We start from the raw sequence: 26,038 nt of genomic DNA, 5'->3' as shown, positions 1-26,038 counted from the left end.
TAGCAGTAAATAGCAGTAAAAAATATAAAATACAAAATATAAAAAGCACAGTATATACAGTACAGTATATATGTATATATGTTATATTCAAACAAACCAAGACACACAGTCAACAGTGTTATTGTTATGTGATGGATTTTGCCAGAGGTGAGTTATTGTACAGTCTTATTGCTGTCGGCAGGAATGATCTCCTGTATCTGTCCTTGTGACAGCGGAGCTGGAGGAATCTTTTAGATCAGGGGTGGCCAACCAGTCAGAGACTAAGAGCCACATTTTTTACTGTGTTACCGCAAAGAGCCACATCATACACATGGGCACACATGAACATCACCCCATCCCTTCCTCTTACACACACACCTCTGCTCAGCCAAATTTATTGTGTGACATTATCATGTCACACACCAACATGATAATGACAGAAATTGACTCCTACAGTACTAAGACCACAGGCCAGTCATTTTCAACAATGAACATTGTGTGCACTGTCTCACACACACAAACTCTCAGTTCAACAAAGTCCACAAACAAAAACATAATAATTTACAATAGCGTTTTTCACTTACTATGCATGTTGCTTAGTGCGACTTCTGGCATTCCTTGCCTTGAACAATCCTCTTCAAATCTGGCTTGTATTCTGTTGTTGCCACTCGAAGCAATTCTTTCACATGGGTGTCAGTCAGAACAGATCGATGCTTTGATTTCACGTGTTTCAGGGTAGAAAACACAGACTCGCAGACGTATGTTGACCCAAACATTGACAGTATCTTAAGCGCAGCCCGTTTGACATTGGGGTATTTTTCCATTGGCACACTTTTCCAGAACTCAATGGTCCCTTCCCTTAAAGCAGGTTTCAGTTGGTCCTCCTCACAAAGATCGATCATCTCCAACTCAGCCGCGGCCTCATCTGTGACTAGCGGGGCTTTCAAACAGTCCGTCTCCGCATTAAATGGGTCGACGAGGAACGTAATCTGTGGCCTTTTCAGTTGTAGATCACGGAACCGGATGACAAAGCTTTCGTGCAGGTTTTCAACCAGTGTTGCATATCTGGCTCTTTGCTTATTCAGGGCGGCGCTGGTGACTTGCCCGCTGGCTTTTAGCAGAGTGGGAAAATGCGTTAAATCTCCCTTTTGAATATGCGCCTTGAACAGCTTCAGTTTGTTGACAAACGCAAACACACTTTGCACCAGGTCAGGCAGCATTTTTAACTTACCCCGCAGGGTCAGGTTCAGTCTGTCCAAGTGACACAGCATGTCGACCAAAAAGGCCAGATCCATAATCCACTCGACGTCCGAGAGCTCGGGATAGTCCTTGTCCTTCTCTTCCATGAACAGTTTCACGGCATCCAAAAGCTCAAAGAAGCGAGCGAGCACCTTGCCTTTTGACAGCCACCTCACAGTGCAGTGCAGCGGCAGGTCACCTGGAAGTCCTTGGTCCAGCTCAGCGATGAGATCCTTGAATTGCCTGTGGTTAAGCGCATGTGTGCGGATGTAGTTGACGATTTCCACCACAGGCTTCATGACGTTGTCTAAATTCAATGATTTAGACACGAGTTGCTCCCTGTGGATGATGAAGTGGAAATTCCAAAACTCAGGAAATGTTTGGTCAGCTTTGCACAGCCCCACAAGTCCGTTCACAGATCCGATCATGGCTGGCGCTCCATCCGTGGCTACTGCAGTTAGCTTCGGTGTGGGCAGATTTGCTTTCGCAAATGCAGCCATCATTGTTTCTTTCACATCTATGCCACGGGTTCTGTCTTTTAATGGCACAACATCAAGGAGTTCTTCTTTGATCACACAATCTTTTGACACAGACCGTGCAAATATTGCCAGCTGAGACTCGTCTTGTATGTCACAACTCTCATCCAATGCGACACTAAAATACTCACATGCTTGAAGGTCAGAGTGCAACTGTGATTCAACAGCCGTGTTAATGTCCGATATTCTGTGTTCAACAGTGTGGCGGGACAGTTGGACGTCTGATACCATTCGTTTTAGTTTGTCGTTTTCAGGAGACAAGATTTCAACAACGTCACTGAGGCATTTTTTAACGAACTCCCCTTCATTAAATGGCTTTTTAGCCCGTGCAATGTTCCAAGCCAGTTGATACGATGCAAGCGTGACAGTCTCTGAGTGCTTCGTAATTTTTTGGAAAAACTGTACCTGCTTTTCTGCCTGACTTTTCAAAGTGTCCAACTTGTGCTTGCGAAATTCAGTACCTTTTGGAAATTCCTTATCGATGTTAGCATGGAGTGAGCTGAAGTGGCGCTGAAGATTTGAAGCTTTGAAATGCGCTAATGACGTCTGACATATCAGGCAGAATGGCTCGCCATTACGTTCAACAAAAAAATATAAACTTTCCCACTCTGTTAAAAACGTCCTGTGTTCATCTTCATATTTTCGTTTAGCTGTGCATTTTTTTCTGCCATTTTGAGAGCGAAATTGACACTAATTGTTTACTTGAATGGGTTTGCCCCTCCTGCTTTGCGGAATTTCACCTCATGCGCGTTTGACGAAAATACCATATTGAACTCAAGTGAAGCGAACACGCACAAAAAAAAAAACACAAACACAAATGTTGATATGAACGTAAAAGAGCCGCATGAAACCAGGCAAAGAGCCGCATGCGGCTCGGGAGCCGCGGGTTGGCCAGGCCTGTTTTAGAGAAAGTGCTCCACTGTCCCTGCAGCAGGTGGTGGAGAGGGTGGTCAGGATGATCCGATATGGATAATAGTTTGTTCAGCGTCCTCCTCTCCACCACCTTTTCCAGGCTGTCCAGTTTGTAGTCGATGATGGAGCCGGCCTTCTTAACCAGTTTGTGAAGTCTGTTGGTGTCACCGGCTCCAACGCTGCTCCCCCAGCAGACCACAGTGAAGTACAGTTCACTGGCCACAACAGATGGTAGAACATCTCCAAACATCTTGCTGCACACATTGAAGGATCGAAGTTTCCTCAAGAAAAAGAGTCGACTCATCCCCTTCTTGTAGACAGCGTTGATGTTGGTCTTCCAGTTCAGTCTGTTGTCATGGAGACACCAGGTACTTGTACTCCTCAACCATGTCCACCTCCTCTCCCAGAACTCTCAGCGGTTGTGGAGCCGTCGTCTTCCTCCTGAAGTCGACCACCATCTCTCTGGTCTTGGCCACGTTCAGGAGCAGGTGATTTCTTCCCGCCCACTCCACAAAGTCCTCCACTACTGCCCTGTACTCGTCCTCCCGTCCATCCCTTATACACCGACCACTGCAGAGTCATCAGAGAACTTCTGCAGATGGCAGGACTCTGAGTTGTACTGGAAGTCAGTTGTGTATAAGGTGAACAGGAAGGGAGACAGAACAGTTCCCTGAGGAGCTCCAGTACCACTGACCACCGTATCAGACAGCACACTGCCCAGACGGACAAACTGTGGTCCCCCTGGTTGTCTCTCTCTCCCCTTGAACCCAGTAATCTCCTTCATACCGGTCCACACCTCCCTCACGTTGTTCTGTTGGAGTTTGGCCTCCAGCTTCCTCCTGGAGGAGTCCTTGCACTCCCTGAGCTTCTCCTTCAGGTGGCGCTGCACTCTCCTGAGCTCCTCCCTGTCCCCAGACCTGAAGGCTGCTTTCTTCTTTTTAAGAAGAACTTTCAGGTCACTGGTGATCCACGGCTTATTGTTGGGGAAGCAGTGTACAGTCCGGGATGGTACGGTGGTGTGTTCACAGAATTTAATGTATTCTGTGATACAGTCCGTCCTGCTGTTGATGTCCTCCCCATGTGGTCCACACAGCACATCCCAGTCCGTGGACTCAAAGCAGTCCTGCAGGGCGTCTTTAGCCTCCTGTGTCCACCTCCTCACAGTCCTGGTGGTCACAGGCTGCCTCTGCACCAGGGGGACATACTTGGGAGTCAGCAGGACCAGGTTGTGGTCTGATCTACCAAGGGGGGGGGGCAGTAGTACTGTATGCATCCATGGCATTAGCATACAGTAAGTCCAGAGTTTTATTGTTCCGTGTGGGGCAGTTAACATACTGGTGCAAAGTTGGCAGTACTTTATCCAGACTGGTTAAAGTCTCCAGTAACTGCCAAAAATGCACCGGGATGCTTAGTCTGCAGTTTGGACACGGTGGAGTAGATGGTGTACACTGCTGCCTCTACGTCAGCTGATGGAGGAACGTACACAGCGATAACAATGGCGGACGTGAACTCCCTCGGCAAATAATACGGGCGCATCCCCACGGCTAGAAGTTCAATGTCCGGGATACAGAAACGTTCCTTCACACACGTGGTCGGGATTGCACCACCTCTCGTTCACATAGACTGCAATCCCTCCACCTTTCTTCTTGCCGCTCCGAACAACGTCTCCGTCCGCCCGAACAGTCCTGAAGCCGGGTACGGCCGCGCTGTGGTCCGGGAGATGTGAGTGCAGCCACGTCTCGGTGAAACACATGATGCTGCACTCCCGGTACTCTCTCTGGGTCTTTACCAGCGCGCCGAGCTCGTACGTCTTGTTGGCCAACGACCTCACGTTCCCCATTAAGATCTCCGGTACCGCTGGTTTATATTTCCTCCTTTTCGCCTTCAGCTTAGCTCCAGCTCTGCAACCCCGACGTCTTCTCAGAAGTTCGTCCGGGATCTCAGGCCTCGCTCCGGGCAGCAGCAGTAGGGGCCTACTCAGCGATCAGCTGATCACGAGAGTAAACAATAACAATGGCCCCAGCCAGAAACGTGGAAAAATTACGGTCCATTGTCTGACCTTTAACTTAAAATCCTCCTGATGATAAAATATCAGTGTCGCTGCTCATTCTGTCAAATCCATCACATAAACCCAGCGGAAGTTTCAGCTGGAAGTTGTGAGGTTTTACATTTAAAGGGATAGTTTCCTCGCAAATGTTCCAGTTATGAATGAAAGCAGTTAAAATCCTTCACAGAGCAGGTTTACTGTGGAAAATGTAACATGTTCCTGAAGGTCACACGATCAGCTTCTCTGTCACTGGAACAGACAGGAAACTAAAACACTGACCTTCATCTAAATATCATACAGTGATAAAACAAAACAAAACAAACAATATTCACGAGTCCCGTCTTGGACAACCAAACGTACCAGACAGCATATCGAACAAGAACAAACTTAATACGAGTGTTTAGTCATTTTCTTACCTGAAAATACAAATAAAAGTAGAATCGATTGAGTATCTGCGTTTCTAACGTCCGTCCCAACGGTCTCGCTGGGTCGACTGGGTCGACCGAACTGTTGTAAAGGAGCACAGCGGCCTTCATTGAGATCTTGTTGACGCTACTGCCATCTGCTGGCGAACATTAACATCTATGAAGGGTATTTTTGTGTCTTTCTAATGCAAGCAAATGAAATAATAGTTTTAAAAGTAAATTTCTGGCACTGCAATCACAAATCAAGTTTGTAAGGAAAACATATATAAACTGAGAATAAAATTATTGCATTGCCAACAAATTTGCTCTTAAAGTTTTGATAGTTTTGGTCACAGATGAAGAATTTTGCTCGTGAAACTAGAATTCTTTTGGCTGAAATTTAAAACCTTCACTCTCAAGTCAAAAGCATTGTTGAAGGTTAAGTTGGATGTAGTGGGCGGGGCCAACGCTGGAGACGGGAGTTTCTATTGGTCAGACTGAATCTGGGGGAAAATATTTGTTTCAGATTTTAACTGCTTTCATTCAAAACTGGAACATTTGTGAGGAAACTATCCCTTTAAATGTAAAACCTCACAACTTCCAGCTGAAACTTCCGCTGGGTTTATGTGATGGATTTGACAGAATGAGCAGCGACACTGATATTTTATCATCAGGAGGATTTTTGTTGCCGTCTGTGTCTTCAATAAAGAAGCAAAGAGAGGCGGCGCCATCTTGAGGCGAGTCACCGCAAGTACAACGAGATCCAGACGACTCGTTGGAGATGAATTTCACATCAGCTGGAAGGTGGAGGAGACAAAAAAAAAAGAAGAAGCTGCAGTCGACTCTGTTTCCAGCAGAATCTCTGACGGCTTCGTTTCCACGAACTCATAAATCAAAACAGAACTTTATTTAAAATGTGAGAGCAGATTATAAAGTTTGAAACATGTCGGACTGAATCTGAGGGAAAATATTTGTTTCGTGGAAACAACGTGAACAACATGACGATCAAAATCTGTGATGTTAGAAGAGAGAAAAGAATTCAAATCAATAGAATTTAATTTACTTTATTAAATAAATTTAAATCCATCAGTTCAATCAGTTTCTGAGGAGCTGTGAGGATTTGTAGTTTTGTATTTTAAACATCAGATAACAGTCCGTGTTATAAACTCACCACCAACCTGAATGTTTTTCAGTGTTTCTGCATCATGTGACCCAGATTTTTTTTTTTCTTTTTTTTTCAAATCCAGACGATGAAACCGCACGAGCAGCTTCAGCCGAGCTGTCAATCAGCAGCAGCAGTCTTGTCTTTGTGCTGCAGGGGCTGATGGGAGGGTTTTGAGGACCTGTTAGAAACCACGTGTCCCTCGTCTGGTCTCTCACGGCTCGTCCTCGTTCGTCCTCGGCTGCGTCGGAGCGTCACTTCTCTCCAGGTTCACCAGAAGGAAACGCCGCCGCACCGAAGAAACGAAATGTTTTTCCTCCCGGCTGCTGCTCTGTGCTGTCTGTGTTCAGGTGAGTGTTTTCCAGCCAATCGGGAGCCGGCAAACTTCACCTTTAACTAACGCCGTCAGGCTGACCTTCATCTGTCCGTCCGTGTCTCCACAGCGCTGGTTGCCATGGCAGCAGAGCTCATTCAGGATGATTTAACTCTGACCAGGAAAGTTGGAGACAAAGTCTCATTCAGCTGTAAACAAACTGACCAGTGTGGTAGTAATCATGTGTGGTGGTACCAGAAGAAAGAAACAGAAACATTCAGAGTGATTCTTGGTATTCGTAGGAGCGATGGAGAAATATATTCAGGGTACAATCATCCTCAGCAAGATGATTTCTCTTCAGTGAATAAAGAGATCGTCTGGGAGCTGCAGATCCAGAACGTTAAACTCCATCATTCAGCCACCTACTACTGCTCCTGTTGGACGTCTTCGTACCCACAGTGAGAAATGATCCCTGCAGCCTGAACAAAAACCAGCAGATGTCAAACAGTGTTTGTGACAGGAAGAGAGCAGTAAACCACAGCTCAGGTTCACATTTCACCTCCATCTCACAAACAGACTGAGCTGAAGGAAGTTTTTCTTTACTGCTGTCAGAACTTATTTTACATTTATTTCATTTTGTTTTCAGCAGCTTTCAAGATCAATATTTTTGTTCTCATTTTTATTTTCTGAAATTAAAGAACCATTAGTTGGGTTAAAATGTCAAATAAAAAGTGCTGAGTCAGAAAAGTGACGTAGTTTTACATCAGAGTCTGTGACTATATTGTTGAACACACAGGCTGCATCTTCTGTAAATATAAGTACTTTAAATCTTATTTTTTAGCGACAACCATAACGGGAGTCTTTATGTTTTCAGGTTCCTTCACCGACACGTGAACACGATATCTCAAGAATGCCTCCAGAGAACTTCTTCAAACTTGGTACAAACGTTTACCGGGCGAAAGGATGAATTACAACTTGATTTTGGTGGTCAAGGGTCAAAGGTCAAAGTTAATGTGACCTCATGTCTTTCCTATCCCGTCATCCCATTCTTGTCACTTTGAATTTCAGAACGCTTTGAAGGAATTTCTTCAAATTTGGATCAAATCAGCACCTGTACTCAAGGATTTTGGGGTCACAGGTCAAAGGTCAAGGTCACTGTCAGCTCACTTTGACCCATCCTCGTGAATATAATATGTCATGAATGCCTGGAGGTAGTTTCTTCACATGTTGCACAAAGGTTCACTACATCAACGATAAACTGACTGGAAGGTCAAAGGACGAGGTCAAAGGTCAAAGTCACTGTGACCTCATGTCCATCTTATCCATCAGAAGAAGAGACAGTCATGTTGATATGAACCTGAAAGAAACACATCATGGAGCTGAAATATGACACTTTGGACTCGTTCACTTCATCTGACACGTTCAGCAGAAGACAGGATTTTGTATCAGTCTGTTTCACTGTGGGAGGATACAGCTACGACATCTTTGGCTCTGGAACTAAACTGTATGTAACAGGTAAGAACAAACATTTATTTTGCTTCAGCTATTTTATTGTAGAAACTGAAAATGTGTTTAAAGTCAGTTTCTGCTGCTTCGGGCTTCACAGGTTATTTTTTTAACAGATAGCAGAGAATTCATCTTGCAGACATTGTTACATAAGAAAAAATCTATAATCTCTGAAAATATGTTTGAATCTCCCATAACAACTAAATCTTTTTATTTTTTCTGCGTGAGAATAAAATTATCCACAAAAAGTGACATTTTAGTTTTGTTAGGAATATTTAGTGTTTGATTATCTGCGTAGTTCTAAATCATCACTTGACTTTTGAAAACAAGATGAGATTTATGGTAAATTTAATTTAATATTGTATTGTTCTTCTAAATTTATACAAAAGTACACATTTTAAATCATCGTGTCGGATAGTTAATGAACATCTTAATGAATATTAACTGTTTAATCATCAATGAACACATTTTATTACTTGAATTTTCAATTTCAGAATAATGTCTTACATGACAGACTACTTAAAATTGTTATAAAATATAATTATCTAAACTGTATTGGTGTTTTGATGTGTTTAAAACAATGTTTTAAATCAATTAACAATGTTTCTCTCTTTAGAGGCAACTACGGAAATTTTTATATTTACTTTCATATTGAAGAAATATTTTCCACTGATTTCATGTGAATTTCATTAAGTTACATTAAAGTATTTGGTAAAATAATAACCGTGCAAATAAGCTGTAATATGATATAATCTGTAAAACATTTTCAGTCTTCTACATGTGACACTTGAATACATGAAGTGATGATTGTGTCTGATATGAAGGTGAACACAGTATGTAGTGAACTTTGTGCTGTATTGATGAGTAGTTTATTGATCAGAGTCCATGTAGTTTCCAGGATCAGACTGAATGCAGTGCTGGAAGCTGCTGTTGACTGTGTCACTGTGTGTCTGTGCTGCTTGTTGCTGCTGTCAAACTTCAGATAAGCCGGTGGTGAAGCCGGAGGTAATCATGTACCCAGCAGCATGCAGAGCCCACCTGGAGGGGAGGACCTTCCTGCTGTGTCTGGCCTCAGCCATGTTTCCTCCTGAGGTCCAGTTCTCCTGGAAAAGACAGAAGAAGAACTACTTGCTGGAGGAGCTTCTTTCTTCTGAGGGAGAACAGCTGGAGCTCAGAGAGCCGGGACGCACCGCCTCCATCAGGGTGGTTGATCAGGATGATCTCCACACCTTTAAATACCACTGTGACGTCAAGCATGAGTCGAACCAGAGAGAAGGTAATGAAGGCTTGGTGACTGTGTTCAGCAGGGATTCAGCTTCATGTGGAGACTCTGTCAAAGAGGACGGACATGTCTCACTGCAGCTCCAAACATCTGTCTCCATTTTATTTGAGAGGTTCTCTCCAGAGACAGAACCAACAGACCCTCCATCTCTGCAGCAAGCTGACTGTAAGATCACCTGCTGTCGGTGTAGGGGTCATATTAAAGCTTGGTCAGGTCCTGAAGGGCCTTTGAGCTTTCAGTCAAACTGTAGTGGACACGTGTCTTCTTGTAAAACTGGTCGTCCCGCCAGGAAAAGTTAAAGTAACATAAAAATGAATGATATTCTCAAGAAATGTATATATTTGAACAGACTGTGGAGAGATGAATGACCTGTCTGTCTGTCTTTCTGTCTGTCTGTCAGTGTCCTTCCAGTCTCTGCGCAGGGTGAAGCTGCTCTGTGTGTTGTACACAGTGCTGATAGTGAAGAGTCTGGTGTACTGCTGTGGACTTTCTCTGATGACGAGCCTGAGAAACAAGAGACCGTCCACCAACTGAACACATGCTCACTGACTGTTTTCTGCTCGTCTTTTGCCACCAACAAATATCATCAACTCATCTAAATTTGTAACTTTGATCAGTGTTCAGAAATTTTAAAATGGGACGAGTGTGGTTGGTTGAAATGTGGAGTTAGATACAGTTGGAGAAGTTTGACTTCAATTTAATTCCAAGTTTAGACGCTTTATTTGCTGACTTGTTGATGTTTTAGCACTTAATATTGTTTTCGCCTCGATCTTACTTTTAATTATACTCAGCGTTGTAGGTTCCTCTCATTTCTGCAGTACAATATTCTCTATAAACTGAAAAATATCATTGTTGTTGTTTTTATCTATGCTTGTAGTAGTTTACTGTGATTGTACGAAAATGATCTCACATCCAAAACTTAAGTAAAAAAAAAAAAAAAGGCTGATACGGATCTCGCTCTTTCTTTTGTCTTTTCAAACAGTTATTCTAAACATACAAAAACATAAATACACATAAATCTTTAAAATTATTGTCCCTCTGCTCTGAGTGTTATTTTCTAATCCAATAATAAAGAAAATTCAATTGTTATCTGTCAGGTATTTTTAACAGTATATCTCGTTTTTCATATAGTAACCTCAATTAGGAATAAATCAATTATATTTTCTGACTTCATAAACTTAAGTTTAGAAGAATTTTTGTAAATGATATAAACTGTGAACAATCACAGCCTCAATAGTTTAACTCTGATTTTAAATAACATTTAATACATTCTCAGAGAATGTCCCGAAGAAAATCTAAAAGAATACAAATAAAAATAAACATCAGGGTCAACAACGTTAAATACAGATCTTCGTTTAGTTTGGTTGTAGATTATCTTTTATAACTGTATTACAGTGCGGATGTAAACCTCTACGCTGATGACACTGTTGTTTACACGAGTGAACAAACAGCAGGGGGATGAAAACATGATGGGTGGTTTTAATCTTTTCATGAATTAGTTTCATTTAATATATTCATGCAACACATTTAAAAAAAAAGGAAACACAAACTAGCAATAATGTTTTATAGGAAACTACTGACAACACTATTTCCAATAAATTTCTTAATTTGAAATATACTAAAAATTACAATCTAAAAACATTAATTACATGTGATCATTCCATAAATGTTTTAAAATATGTTTGTACGTTATGGTCTTTTCTCAAAATGTCTTGATAAACTGTGATTTTGACTCAGATCAGAAAAACTCTATAACATAAAATGAACACCGACCTCATGAACTCTACTTTAATTGAGATTTACTGCAGCTTTGTAACTTCCATTTACACTGTGAATACAGATCAGATACAAAATCACATCAGTGTAGCATTGATCCCAAATGAAGCGAAAATGACTTAATAAGCTTAAAGATATATTATAATGCCAGAATCATGTGACACGTCATGAGTGAAACACAGACGACTACAGCGGTAAAAAATAAACATAAATTTCCTGGAGAGAAGTGGGTTAATGTGTGTAGTGAGGTGAATTAATTAAAAAAAATTTGATTAAACTCACTAACATGTACAAACTCTTTTGATGGGTTAATTTCAATGTTTTTATAGTACCTAAAATAATGAGACCTGAAGTGAACCAACACTGAACAAGTTGCAGGTTTTCTTAACGTGTGAAACGTCATGACTTGTTTGTCTCAGTGGTTTGTGTTTCTGGTGAAAAGGCCGGGCTCACTTGGACTATTCCGCCACACCCCCTCGGAGTGGTACGTTCCACCGCTCATGTGTGAACCAGCTCACCTGTGCAGGGCAGCTCTCCCCTGCCACAATATGCTGGAGGTGGTAGTCGTGAATGTGTGTTACAGCGTTTGAAGACTTCATGTGTGCGTCCTTTGACATGTAAGTAGTGATGGTGAGATGAAGCCTCATGAGGCATCGAACCACTTCAGCCAATTGGTTCGAGAAAGGGTTCATTTCTCGAAGCTTCATGTGAACACGAAACCACCTACTGGCCAAGTGTATAATCACAGGCAGCTGTATCTGAACCACATGTGATGCATTGAATTTTTGTGTCTGTTATGGCTGTTGGGAATGACTATGAATTACAAAAATGCATGACCAAATAATTTCTGTACATAAATTATCACATATGTGCATAATAAAATATTTTTTGAATATATTCTGTGTGTGTAAATTTTCCCAAAATGGTAGTATCTGATGATATGGCAGGTTGTGTAATCATGTTTTTCTGTCACTTTAGGAAAATGGCATGGGCTTAAGCAGGCAGAGGACAGTGGAAGTGCTTGTGGAACAAGGAAGAGGGGACTGAATATGCTTGTGTAACTTGGACAATGATGTACAGGACAGGGGACATTTTATTCATTTTCATTCAGAAATAACAGTTTCTCAACAGTTTTTGGTTTTAAACGATTCCTTTTTTTTAACACAACCTCTCCGGCCTTTGAAAACACCCTTTCACAGGGTACAGAAGATGCTGGCGTGCACAAAAACGCAAGAGCAAGTCTATATAAATTTGGATACAGTAATTTTTGCCTCTCCCAGTACTCCAGAGGGTTTTCCAGCCTGTTTATATTTGGCTCTGAAAGGTAGCGCTGGACCTCCACAGTGGCATCTGCTGTCACATTTTGAGTCTTCCGTGCCTCCATGACGCTGGTGTCTAAAGGATGCCACAGTTTGCTACCTAAGAGGAAACCACAGATCATGTTACTAAGTGTTCTCATAGGAATAATTGATCTCAAAATGTAAAATAATAGATTACCTCCTGTGACATCACGAGAGGTGGAAGCCTGGGGGATTTCCTCTCTGCTTTGTGTTGACCGTATAATGGTGGCACACTCGGAGGTCAGTCGTTTTATTGCTTCGGTGGCTTTTGTTTGGCTGAAAAATCCTATTGCTTTAAATCGGGGGTCCAGGAGGGAAGCAAGAGACACGATGCTCGTCGACTGCAAAGTGTACAGCTTCTCCCGGAGTTGCCTGATGAGCTGGTCTCCCATTTCCAATGCTGCTGCAGGTGCCGGCTTTGTTATTTCCTCCTGAAGGGTGTGCTCCAGCATCTTCACGAGGGGGACAACTTTGGAGACAGACACATTTTCCTCTGCCGACAGCTCTACGATGGCATCATAGAAGGGAGACAGCAAAGAAAGGCACCCTCCAACAATGTTGAACTCTTCTGATGTTAGGAAGGGGATGTCATGTTGTAACCCAGCTAACGCTGCTCCTACTGGCTCCCTTTGCTCCACCAAACGTTGCAGCATCAAATATGTGCTGCTCCATCTGGTCTCCACTTCTTGCATTGGCTTCATGTTTGCCATCCCCAGATGAAGTTGCACTTGTGTAAGCTTCTCCTTTAAAGATGCAGATGAGTAGGCCATTAAATCACTGCAGTAGGAACACAGACAAACTATTAGCGTTATTAGAAATTGAAATAAAGGGAAAGAGCATACCTTAGCAGTGGTGCTGCTTCTAAAGAAGCCAACCAGCTTCCGTGCTTTGGCCCGGATGCCAGAGAGCGCAGGCTGCTGGTCAAGTGCCTTCTTCACTATCAGGTTCAGTGTGTGTGCAATGCAAATATGGTGCCGAAGCTTCAGCTCTCTCACACAGCCAACCATATTGGGAGCACCATCAGTGACCATACATGTCACCTTATTAGCGATTCCCCATTCCTCCATCAGGGAGGCTTTCACACGAGCTATATTTTCAGCAGTGTGTGATTGGGGGAATGCCTGCACTCCTAACAGCACTGAACTGAGTGTGGTTTTCTCACCCACAAAATGGCATGTTACAGCCAGGTAGGCATCCATATTGATGGATGTCCACATGTCCGAAGTAAGGCTAACAGCAGCCACCTTTTCCACTTTAGCCTTCTCCTTAGCTGACTCATACTTGGCCTCCACCGTGGCCTTCAGAGCCTCAAGGAAAAAATATATAGTGCTGAACTGTGAGACACAATAAAGTACTCATTTGTTTCATGCATGCAGCCATACATACCTGCCTTGTAGGGAGAACATAATTAGGATCCAGTTTGGACACAAATGCCCTGAATCCAACATCATCCACAATACTGAAGGACTGTGTGTCCTTCACTATCATGGAGACGAGGGCTTCATCCAGCTCTTGTTTTCTGGTGGCTGGTTAAAAGAGAATAAATACAGTGTCTGTTACCTGTCTTTATTTACACAATAAACAAAAGTGAACAGGGAAAAATTGTGATGGTGCATTTGTAATATTGTAATGACTTACCTTGGCTGGGTGAAGCTCCAGTTTCCTCCTTATTCTCATGCAAGGCACGGTAACGCCTCAGCATGGATGAGGTGTTGTTATTGTACCCCAACTCCTTGGAGCACAATAAACACCTCACCTTTGAATAAAATAAGAAACTGTGAAAAATACAGTTCTTGATAAGCAAACCTAATGTGTCTGAAATAGAGTTAGATTTAGCTTATTAGGAGTTATTAAATCAAAGTGTTCCCACACAGGGGAAATCCTCCTCTTCCTAGCTGGCTCCATCTTATCACCTCCTTCTCTCCTCACTCTCCTAAATCTCCAAACTATCTCTCTCTCTCTCTCTAACTTCTCCAAACTATCTCTCTCTCTCTCTCTAAACTCTCCAAACTATCCAAACTCTCAACTGACCTCAACTCTCCACCAACAACCCACATTTTGAATGCAGCCTGAGGGGTTTATATTGCTGTCAAACCTCCCGGCAAAATCTGAACCACTTCCCGAAGCAGTCACGTGGTACAGCCGGGCAGCGAGGCTTCGGAGGTCATCATTTTTGGCTCCTCCCCTAAATGAAGCAAGCCTCGACACGCGCTTCGAGGAAACGCCCCCTCCATTACTCGACACGCTTCGAAGCGTCGGCACATCTCGTAACATCACTAGTAGTCGTCCTTCATCATGTTGTTTGTTGTAGCCTGTAATGCCGAGTGCTAGCGCAATGCAGCATCCATTCATTCTGCACACGTGGCTTAATTAACACTGCATGCTTTCTTCAGCGCTCTGTTGAGATCTTGTTTAGTTCATCACTGACGTATGATATGTGTTCCTGAGTCTCATTGTTTCAAGTATTCTGACTGTGTTTTTGTTCCTTGAATCGATGTCAACACTTTGTGTTAGTTATGCCACACGGCGTCGAGTTGCCATTAACTTATTCTTTATTAAGTTACATTATTCTTACGTTGTGTGTTCTTCTTCTGTTTCAGAACCACACAAACACACTAACCCACGAATGTGAGCAAACCCCCTCCGTTCTGGGTGACTAACTAAGTTGAATAAAAGTTCTTTCACTGGAACCTCTGGACTCAGTAGTGATTTGACCAGTCACTTCAGTGGTGGGCTGTGATTTCTGGAACCCCAGTTTATTATCGAGGCCACAGTCAGCCAATCTCTTCGTTTCAGTGAATACAGATCAGATATAAAATCACATCAGTGTATCATTGATCCCAAATGAAGCAAAAATTACTTAATAAGCTTAAAGATATATTATAATGCCAGAATCATGTGACACGTCATGAGTGAAACATTGACGGCTACAATGGTAAAATTTAACATAAATTTCCTGGAGAGAAGTGGGTCAATGTGTGTAGTGAGGTGAATTAATTACATTTTATTGGATTAAATTCACTAACATGTACAAACTCTTCTGACGGGTAAATTTCTTTATTTTTATGAGCACCTAAAATAATGAGACCTGAAGTGAACCAACACCGAACAAGTTCCAGGTTTTGTTAACGTGTGAAACGTCATGACTTGTTTGTCTCTGTGGTTTGTGTTTCTATCTCTGTGGTTTGTGCGCTGTTGCTCTTTGTATTAATAGCATAACCTTATTAACAGGTTTGACATGAGCAAAAATGCCATGTCACCAACACCTCACTCCAAGATTCGTCACTATTATTCTCCAAGATTCATTTTTAGACTTTTTCTTGTCATTTCTATCAGACTAAAAACACTGTAAATATCGGGTCATAAAAAGAGAGCAGGAAGTTTATGGTCTCTGCTTTTACTCCGTCAAAGTTCATTTCTCTGATCTCAATTTACGGTTTGAGCTGTTTCTCTCTTCGATGAATAACACAGCTCCTTCCTGGAATCATTCTTCCACCGGAGTGAACGGTTGTAACTGTCGACGTCTTATTAAACCCACAATGTGGAGGCTGCAGAGCAGAAACCCCCGCAGCCCGTCTGCTGCAGGAAAGGAAGTTTTCATTAGCAGTCAACAGTTTTTTTTTGGTTTTTCTAACCACAGAGAACAGATTCATATCTGCAGCTGTTATGAGCTCCCCTCTCTGTCGTTGGTCTTCATTCTTTACTCGAAATAACTTTTTCCACTGCGCCCCCCGTCTGCCAAGAGTTGAAACTGAACGTCATCGCCCACCTGAACAACAAAACAAAAACAAAAAAAAGGAGAAATTTACAAAGAAAGAAAATGCAACACGAGAAAATTAAACTCAATCTACTCTAATTCAAGTTATCACTATCAATGAGTGATTAAGATTCATGAATTAATTGACCCAGTAAGAGGAACATCAAAGTGCACTTTCGGTTGTCAACTTTAAACAAATTCACCTCATAAGTTCCACTGACACACCAACCTACTGGGAATTAAACTGATTCTCTACTACTAATAAACACGCCCTTCATTTCTTCAGCATTCAGACTTCAGCCCTGATTTATCAAAAAGCTGCATGATTGTTGTTTTTGAGCATTTGTAGCTTCAGAGCAGCTCAATCTGCTGTATGTTCATGTGTGTAAACAACAGTGTCATCAGCGTAGAGCAGGGGTGTCAAACTCATTTTAGTTAAGGGGCCACATACTGCCCACTTTGATCTCAAGTGGCCCAGACCAGTAAAATCATAGCATAATAACGCATACACAACAACAATATTTCTCTTTGTTTAAATCATTGGTGAAGGTTTTTGGATGATAAACCCTGTTTTAAGGTCTTTCTACAATAAACTAGAAACATAAAGACCAAAAACTCAGACATCAGCCCACTGTTTATCTGCCCCGGCTCTCCTCTGCAGATTCCCTCGCTTTGTGACGCGTTTGACGACAAACGCGTCACAAAGCGAGCAGCGAGCGCTGCATCCTGTGGCACCGAGCGCTTCTTCCTCCGGAGCAGACGTCGCATTTACGCTGTTTTTGAAGCAATTACTGGATCGATTAAAACAAAAATAACACAACGTTTGTACTCATAAACCTCCATGTTCTCATAGAAATGCAATTTATGTCTTTCTGTAATTTTCACACTTAGCAAAGTCATCCGGCGGGCCGAGCCTGACCCCCCGGCGGGCCGGATCCGGCCTGCGGGCCGTATGTTTGACACCCCTGGCGTAGAGGTTTACTTTGACACTGACACAAGTTAAAACAAAATGATTCATACACAAAATAAATGATCAGGAGATGCAGACCTGAACCAGCTGGATCTCACACACCTGCTTGTTTAGATAAAAAACTGCACGTTCATGTTTATCTAAAATAGTACAGGAATGGTTTGTGTTTAGTTGTACAATGATATTCGTATCAGCCTGAACGTTTCTCTTTTTTTTACTTCAGTTTTGGATGGGAGAGAATTTATGTATAATCACGGTAAATTACTGTAAGCAGAGACCTGAAACAATAATGTTTTTTTGTTAGTTTATTGAGAATATTGTACTGAATAAATGAGAGGAACCTACAACCTACAATATTTAAAAATAAGAACAAGACGAAAGAAATGTTAACTGCTAAAATACCAACAAGGCAGCTAAAAATTCAGCTTAATTTCACGTTTTGTTTGTCACACTTTAAGTTTTTAAAAACATTTCGACAACTCTATCCAAGTCCACATTTAAACCAACCACACGTCAAAAATAAAATTTCTGAACACTGATTAAAGTTATATTTAAGATGACCAGTCAGCGAGCATGTGTTCAGTTGGTGGACGGTCTCTTGTTTCTCAGGCTCGTCATCAGAGAAAGTCCACAGCAGTACACCAGACTCTTCACTATCAGCACTGTGTACAACACGCAGAGCAGCTTCACCCTGCGCAGAGACTGGAAGGACACTGACAGACAGACAGAAAGACAGACAGACAGGTCATTCATCTCTCCACAGTCTGTTCAAATATATACATTTCTTGTGAATATCATTAATTTTTTTTATCGCTTTAACATTTCCTGGCGGGACGACCAGTTTTGCAAGAAGACACGTGTCCACTACAGTTTGACTGAAAGCTCAAAGACCCTTCAGGACCTGACCAAGCTTTAATATGACCCCTACACCGACAGCAGGTGATCTTACAGTCAGCTTGCTGCAGAGATGGAGGGTCTGTTGGTTCTGTCTGTGGAGGATCGGTGGTTGCTGGAGCTGGAACCTCTGAAATAAAATGGAGACAGATGTTTGGAGCTGCAGTGAGACATGTCCGTCCTCTTTGACAGAGTCTCCACGTGAAGCTGAATCCCTGCTGAACACAGTCACCAAGCCTTCATTACCTTCTTCTGTCTGGTTCTTCACTGTGTCCCACTCATGCTTGACGTAACAGTGGTATTTAAAGGTGTGGAGATCATCCTGATCAACCACCCTGATGGAGGCGGTGCGTCCCGGCTCTCTGAGCTCCAGCTGTTCTCCCTCAGAAGAGAGAGGCTCCTCCAGCGAGTCGCTCTTGTTCTGTCTTTTCCAGGAGAACTGGACCTCAGGAGGAAACATGGCTGAGGCCAGACACAGCAGGAAGGTCCTCCCCTCCAGGTGGGCTCTGCATGCTGCTGGGTACATGATTACCTCCGGCTTCACCACCGGCTTATCTGAAGTTTGACAGCAGCAACAAGCAGCACAGACACACAGTGACACAGTCAACAGCAGCTTCCAGCACTGCATTCAGTCTGATCCTGGAAACTACATGGACTCTGATCAATAAACTACTCATCAATACAGCACAAAGTTCACTACATACTGTGTTCACCTTCATATCAGACACAATCATCACTTCATGTATTCAAGTGTCACATGTAGAAGACTGAAAATGTTTGAATAATTAAATCATATTACAGCTTTATTTGCACAGTTATTATTTTACCAAATACTTTAATGTAACTTAATGAAATACAATGAAATTTACATGAAATCAATGGAAAATATTTCTTCAATATAAAGGTAAATATAAAAATTTCTGCAGTTGCCTCTAAAGAGAGAAACATTGTTAATTGATTTAAAACTTTGTTTTAAACACATCAAAACACCAATACAGTTTAGATAATTATATTTTATAACAATTTTAAATAGTCTGTTATGTAAGACATTATTCTGAAATTGAAAATTCAAGTAATAAAATGTGTTCATTTAAATACCACCTTTTACATTTGCAAATATATATTTTTTAAATGCATATATATTTATTACATTTTTAAAGTAATGTATTTTCACGTTAAAGTTGTACCTTCATATAACAAATAGTTAACAAGAATTTAAAGTTAACAATTTAGCTATTTATTGACTGTGCGATAAAATTAACATATATCCGTACTTTTCTTAAAAATACGTTTAAAAACATGAAACTTTAACTTAAACTTAAAATAAAGTATAATATTGGTTTTCCAAAACTTCAAGAGATGACTCAAAACTACTGAGATGATCAAACAGTTAATATTCATTAAGATATTAATTATCTGTCCAAAACAATTAACAGAAATGTTTACTTTATTATTAACAACAGGATTTAATCTGAACAATGAAGCTACTAATTGATGATTGATTAAAATTTTTTACTTTTCATAGTTTTGTTTCAATTAACACAAAATCCTACTTACATTTATAATAAACACAATTATTTTGTTTTTCCAAAACATCAAATGATGATACAAAACTACAGAGATGATTAAACAGTTAATATTCATTAAGATATTCATTAACTATCCGACACGATGATTTAAAATGTGTAGTTTTGTATAAATTTAGAAGAACAATACAATATTAAATTAAATTTACCATAAATCTCATTTTGTTTTCAAAAGTCAAGTGATGATTTAGAACTACGCAGATAATCAAACACTAAATATTCCTTCCAAAACTAAAATGTCACTTTTTGTGGATAATTTCATTCTCACGCAGAGAAAAAGAAAAAGATTTAGTTGTTATGGGAGATTCAAACATATTTTCAGAGATTATAGATTTTTTCTTACGTAACAATGTCTGCAAGATGAATTCTCTGCTATCTGTTGAAAAAAATAACCTGTGAAGCCCGAAGCAGCAGAAACTGACTTTAAACACATTTTCAGTTTCTACAATAAAATAGCTGAAGCAAAATAAATGTTTGTTCTTACCTGTTACATACAGTTTAGTTCCAGAGCCAAAGATCCAAACACACAGTGAAACAGACTGATACAAAAACCTGTCTTCTGCTGAACGTGTCAGATGAAGTGAACGAGTCCAAAGTGTCATATTTCAGCTCCATGATGTGTTTCTTTCAGGTTCATATCAACATGACTGTCTCTTCTTCTGATGGATAAGATGGACATGAGGTCACAGCGACCTTGACCTTTGACCTCGACCTTTGACCTTCTAGTCAGTTTATCGTTGATGTAGTGAACCTTTGTGTAACATGTGAAGAAACTACCTCCAGGCATTCATGACATATTATATTCATGAGGATGGGTCAAAGTGAGCTGACAGTGACCTTGACCTTTGACCTGTGACCCCAAAATCCTTGAGTACAGGTGCTGATTTTATCCAAATTTTAAGAAATTCCTTCAAAGCGTTCTGAAATTCAAGGTGACAAGAATGGGATGACGGGATAGGAAAGACATGAGGTCACATTAACTTTGACCTTTGACCCTTGACCACCAAAATCAAGTTGTAATTCATCCTTTAGCCCGGTAAACGTTTGTACCAAGTTTGAAGAAGTTCTCTGGAGGCATTCTTGAGATATCGCGTTCACGTGTCGGTGAAGGAACCTGAAAACATAAAGACTCCCGTTATGGTTGTCGCTAAAAAATAAGATTTAAAGTACTTATATTTACAGAAGATGCAGCCTGTGTGTTCAATAATATAGTCACAGACTCTGATGTAAAACTACGTCACTTTTCTGACTCAGCACTTTTTATTTGACATTTTAACCCAACTAATGGTTCTTTAACTTCAGAAAATAAAAATGAGAACAAAAATATTGATCTTGAAAGCTGCTGAAAACCAAATGAAATAAATGTAAAATAAGTTCTGACAGCAGTAAAGAAAAACTTCCCTCAGCTCAGTCTGTTTGTGAGATGGAGGTGAAATGTGAACCTGAGCTGTGGTTTACTGCTCTCTTCCTGTCACAAACACTGTTTGACATCTGCTGGTTTTTGTTCAGGCTGCAGGGATCATTTCTCACTGTGGGTACGAATACTTCCCACAGGAGCAGTAGTAGGTGGCTGAATGATGGAGTTTAACGTTCTGGATCTGCAGGACGCAGCCGTTCCCTTTATTCACTGAAGAGAAATCATCTTTCTGAGGATGATTGTACCCTGAATATATTTCTCCATCGCTCCTACGAATACCAAGAATCACTCTGAATGTTTCTGTTTCTTTCTTCTGGTACCAGAACACATAACTACCATCACACTGGTCAGTTTGTCCACAGCTGAATGAGACTTTGTCTCCAACTTTCCTGGTCAGAGTTAAATCATCCTGAATGAGCTCTGCTGCCATGGCAACCAGCGCTGTGGAGACACGGACGGACAGATGAAGGTCAGCGTGACGGCGTTAGTTAAAGGTGAAGTTTGCCGGCTCCCGATTGGCTGGAAAACACTCACCTGAACACAGACAGCACAGAGCAGCAGCCGGGAGGAAAAACATTTCGTTTCTTCGGTGCGGCGGCGTTTCCTTCTGGTGAACCTGGAGAGAAGTGACGCTCCGACGCAGCCGAGGACGAACGAGGACGAGCCGTGAGAGACCAGACGAGGGACACGTGGTTTCTAACAGGTCCTCAAAACCCTCCCATCAGCCCCTGCAGCACAAAGATAAGACTGCTGCTGCTGATTGACAGCTCGGCTGAAGCTGCTCGTGAGGTTTCATCGTCTGGATTTGAAAAAAAAAAGAAAAAAAAATCTGGGTCACATGATGCAGAAACACTGAAAAACATTCAGGTTGGTGGCGAGTTTATAACACGGACTGTTATCTGATGTTTAAAATACAAAACTACAAATCCTCACAGCTCCTCAGAAACTGATTGAACTGATGGATTTAAATTTATTTAATAAAGTAAATTAAATTCTATTGATTTGAATTCTTTTCTCTCTTCTAACATCACAGATTTTGATCGTCATGTTGTTCACGTTGTTTCCACAAAACAAATATTTTCCCTCAGATTCAGTCCGACATGTTTCAAACTTTATAATCTGCTCTCACATTTTAAATAAAGTTCTGTTTTGATTTATGAGTTCGTGGAAACGAAGCCGTCAGAGATTCTGCTGGAAACAGAGTCGACTGCAGCTTCTTCTTTTTTTTTTTTTGTCTCCTCCACCTTCCAGCTGATGTGAAATTCATCTCCAACGAGTCGTCTGGATCTCGTTGTACTTGCGGTGACTCGCCTCAAGATGGCGCCGCCTCTCTTTGCTTCTTTATTGAAGACACAGACGGCAACAAAAATCCTCCTGATGATAAAATATCAGTGTCGCTGCTCATTCTGTCAAATCCATCACATAAACCCAGCGGAAGTTTCAGCTGGAAGTTGTGAGGTTTTACATTTAAAGGGATAGTTTCCTCACAAATGTTCCATTAACGCTTGTTGACGCTACTGCCATCTGCTGGCGAACATTAACATCTATGAAGGTTATTTTTGTGTCTTCATTATGCAAACAAAAAAAACAAAACAGATTTAAAAGCAAATTTCTGGCACTACAAACACAAATCAAGTTTTTAAGTAAAAAATATATAAACTGAGAATAATTTTTTTTTATCTTAATATTATTTAAATAAAATGACTAAAAGTAGTCCAACTACAAAGTTTATTATTTGTCTGAGGAATACAGCGATTTAGAAGTAGATATAATATTAAAAAATAAATACAACAAAACGTGTCTTTTTACTTTTTATTATGAACGCACCATAAAATCCCAAAGTGTAACTCGCCGCAACCATGGCAACGTTACACTTCCCCTTTTCTTTGTAAACGTTTTTCCACGCGTTCGCATCAGTGAAGACTTTTAATGTGACGTTTTCCAAAAACACTATTAGTGGAAAAAAAAAAGAAGAAAAAAAAAAAGATGCAGGACTGTTAAAAGTAAAAATGCAATGAGCTTTCTGCTAAAGATTCCTCCACAATCAAGACAACCTTACACGGGTTGTGCAGTCTGATACAGATTGAAACCTGATTTAATAATAAAAAAATTAAAAATAAAAGTTGAATTAAAAAATAAAATAAATAACATTATGATTCATAAGCGCTTCCGGTAGAGAAAAGTTCCCCGGGGTCGCTACGACTTCTCCCCCGCGTGAGTCCTCGTGTGCTTTTTCAGGTGCGACGTCTGGGTGAAGCGTTTGCCGCAGGTGTCGCAGGCGTAGCGCTTGTCGCCCGTGTGGATCGTCATGTGCCGTTTCACGTGCGCCGTCTGCGTGAAGCGCTTCCCGCACGTTTGGCACGAGTACGGCTTCTCGCCCGCGTGGATCCTCCGATGTTTGTCCGTGTGGGACTTGTAGTCGAAGCGCTTTCCGCAAACGTCACATTTTAGAGGCTTTTTACCCGTTTGGGACGCGACCGACTCGTCTGCGTTGCTCCAGAGGCGTCTCTTCTTCGGCTTCATCTCGGCCTTTGCGCGCCGGCCTCCTTTTTGATCTCGGCTCTCGGCGACTAGAAAGCTGCGATCGCTGTCCGGTTCCGGGTCGCTGCGGTCGCTTTCCTCAAAAGTTGGAGTCCCCGTGAAGGTTTCCATCTCCAGCTTCAGAACGAGCTGCTCTCCGTCCCGACCGAGTTCCTCCTCTTCCTCTTTGATCTGCGGAGGTTCTGGTTCCTCCTGGTCCAAACCGGAGTTCCTCTCCTCGTTCCAGAGCTGAAGGTCTGAGAGAAACTCCTCCTCCTCCTGACAGACATGTTGCTGTGGGACGTCTGGAGGGTCGAAAAGACGCGAGAAAAAGATTATTAACGTAAAGACAGAAAAACACACAGTTGTTGTTGTTGTTCTGTAGTGCATGTTGATGTCAGTTTGTTTTTCTCACCTCTTCCACCTTCCAGCTGGCCAGAGGCCTTTTTGACATCAAATGATTTTTACTTCTAGTCTTAGACTAGAAAACGGTGTAACCGGGTTAAATAATCTTATATTTACATTTTAAATCCAGTCGGTCTTGTTTTTAACATGAAAGGATCATCTAGTTTCACCGGTTATCTCCTTGACTTACGGACATTCACGAGTCCCGTCTTGTACAACCAAACGTACCAGACGGCATATCGAACAAGAACAAACTTAATACGATTGTTTAGTCATTTTCTTACCTGAAAATACAAATAAAAGTAGCATCGATTGAGTATCTGCGTTTCTAACGTCCGTCCCAACGGTCGCGCTGGGTCGACTGGGTCGACCGAACTGTTGTAAAGGAGCACAGCGGCCTTCATTGAGATCTTGTTGACGCTACTGCCATCTGCTGGCGAACATTAACATCTATGAAGGGCATTTTTGTGTCTTTATAATGCAAGCAAATGAAATAATAGTTTTAAAAGCAAATTTCTGGCACTGCAATCAAAAATCAAGTTTGTAAGTAAAACATATATAAACTGAGAATAAAATTGTTGCATTGCCAACAAATTTGCTCTTAAAGTTTTGTTAGTTTTGGTCACAGATGAAGAATTTTGCTCGTGAAACTAGAATTCTTTTGGCTGCAAATTTAAAACCTTCACTCTCAAGTCAAAAGCATTGTTGAAGGTTAAGTTGGATGTAGTGGGCGGGGCCAACGCTGGAGACGGGAGTTTCTATTGGTCAGACTGAATCTGGGGGAAAATATTTGTTTCGGATTTTAACTGCTTTCATTCAAAACTGGAACATTTGTGAGGAAACTATCCCTTTAAATGTAAAACCTCACAACTTCCAGCTGAAACTTCCGCTGGGTTTATGTGATGGATTTGACAGAATGAGCAGCGACACTGATATTTTATCATCAGGAGGATTTTTGTTGCCGTCTGTCTCTTCAATAAAGAAGCAAAGAGAGGCGGCGCCATCTTGAGGCGAGTCACCGCAAGTACAACGAGATCCAGACGACTCGTTGGAGATGAATTTCACATCAGCTGGAAGGTGGAGGAGACAAAAAAAAAAAGAAGCTGCAGTCGACTCTGTTTCCAGCAGAATCTCTGACGGCTTCGTTTCCACGAACTCATAAATCAAAACAGAACTTTATTTAAAATGTGAGAGCAGATTATAAAGTTTGAAACATGTCGGACTGAATCTGAGGGAAAATATTTGTTTAGTGGAAACAACGTGAACAACATGACGATCAAAATCTGTGATGTTAGAAGAGAGAAAAGAATTCAAATCAATAGAATTTAATTTACTTCATTAAATTCATTTAAATCTTTCAGTTCAATCAGTTTCTGAGGAGCTGTGAGGATTTGTAGTTTTGTATTTTAAACATCAGATAACAGTCCGTGTTATAAACTCACCACCAACCTGAATGTTTTTCAGTGTTTCTGCATCATGTGACCCAGATTTTTTTTTCTTTTTTTTTCAAATCCAGACGATGAAACCGCACGAGCAGCTTCAGCCGAGCTGTCAATCAGCAGCAGCAGTCTTATCTTTGTGCTGCAGGGGCTGATGGGAGGGTTTTGAGGACCTGTTAGAAACCACGTGTCCCTCGTCTGGTCTCTCACGGCTCGTCCTCGTTCGTCCTCGGCTGCGTCGGAGCGTCACTTCTCTCCAGATTCACCAGAAGGAAACGCCGCCGCACCGAAGAAACGAAATGTTTTTCCTCCCGGCTGCTGCTCTGTGCTGTCTGTGTTCAGGTGAGTGTTTTCCAGCCAATCGGGAGCCGGCAAACTTCACCTTTAACTAACGCCGTCACGCTGACCTTCATCTGTCCGTCCGTGTCTCCACAGCGCTGGTTGCCATGGCAGCAGAGCTCATTCAGGATGATTTAACTCTGACCAGGAAAGTTGGAGACAAAGTCTCATTCAGCTGTAAACAAACTGACCAGTGTGGTAGTAATCATGTGTGG

At 41.5% G+C, this 26,038-nt stretch overlaps 1 protein-coding gene across 2 annotated transcripts; it reads right to left on the bottom strand.

The window, feature by feature from the left end:
- Window positions 1-17,515: 17,515 nt before the first annotated feature.
- On the bottom strand, window positions 17,516-22,539 carry LOC138210769 (immunoglobulin lambda-like polypeptide 5). 2 transcript variants are annotated; one of them, XM_069170079.1, is made up of 6 exons: window positions 22,365-22,539; window positions 21,655-21,919; window positions 20,188-21,561; window positions 18,364-18,672; window positions 18,173-18,247; window positions 17,516-17,936 (listed from the first exon to the last, which is right to left on the bottom strand). In XM_069170079.1, exons 3-6 carry the CDS (start codon window positions 20,303-20,305, stop codon window positions 17,803-17,805), a joined length of 636 nt encoding a protein of 211 aa, XP_069026180.1. In that variant the 5' UTR covers window positions 20,306-21,561; window positions 21,655-21,919; window positions 22,365-22,539; the 3' UTR covers window positions 17,516-17,802. The 2 variants fall into 2 exon arrangements, with proteins under 2 accessions (XP_069026180.1, XP_069026181.1); XM_069170080.1 differs by lacking the exon at window positions 18,173-18,247 and having other exon boundaries at window positions 22,365-22,537.
- Between the last annotated feature and the right edge of the window lie 3,499 nt (window positions 22,540-26,038).

This window comes from Embiotoca jacksoni, unplaced genomic scaffold (genome assembly GCF_022577435.1).
Source record: "Embiotoca jacksoni isolate LCO1_2020_lvr unplaced genomic scaffold, fEmbJac1.0.p SCAF_48, whole genome shotgun sequence".
Lineage (NCBI taxonomy): Eukaryota > Metazoa > Chordata > Actinopteri > Embiotocidae > Embiotoca > Embiotoca jacksoni.
This window is presented reverse-complemented; position numbering and strand designations above follow the sequence as displayed.

What these genes read in the sequence shown, in the direction of transcription:
- LOC138210769 (XM_069170079.1), bottom strand. Translation starts at nt 20,305, where the DNA reads ATGACACTTTGGACTCGTTCACTTCATCTGACACGTTCAGCAGAAGAC. An exon ending in GAAGAACCAGACAGAAGAAG is followed by an intron (nt 18,248 to 18,363) that starts GTAATGAAGGCT and finishes ATTTTATTTCAG; the next exon opens with AGGTTCCAGCTCCAGCAACC. An exon ending in ATCTCTGCAGCAAGCTGACT is followed by an intron (nt 17,937 to 18,172) that starts GTAAGATCACCT and finishes TCTGTCTGTCAG; the next exon opens with TGTCCTTCCAGTCTCTGCGC.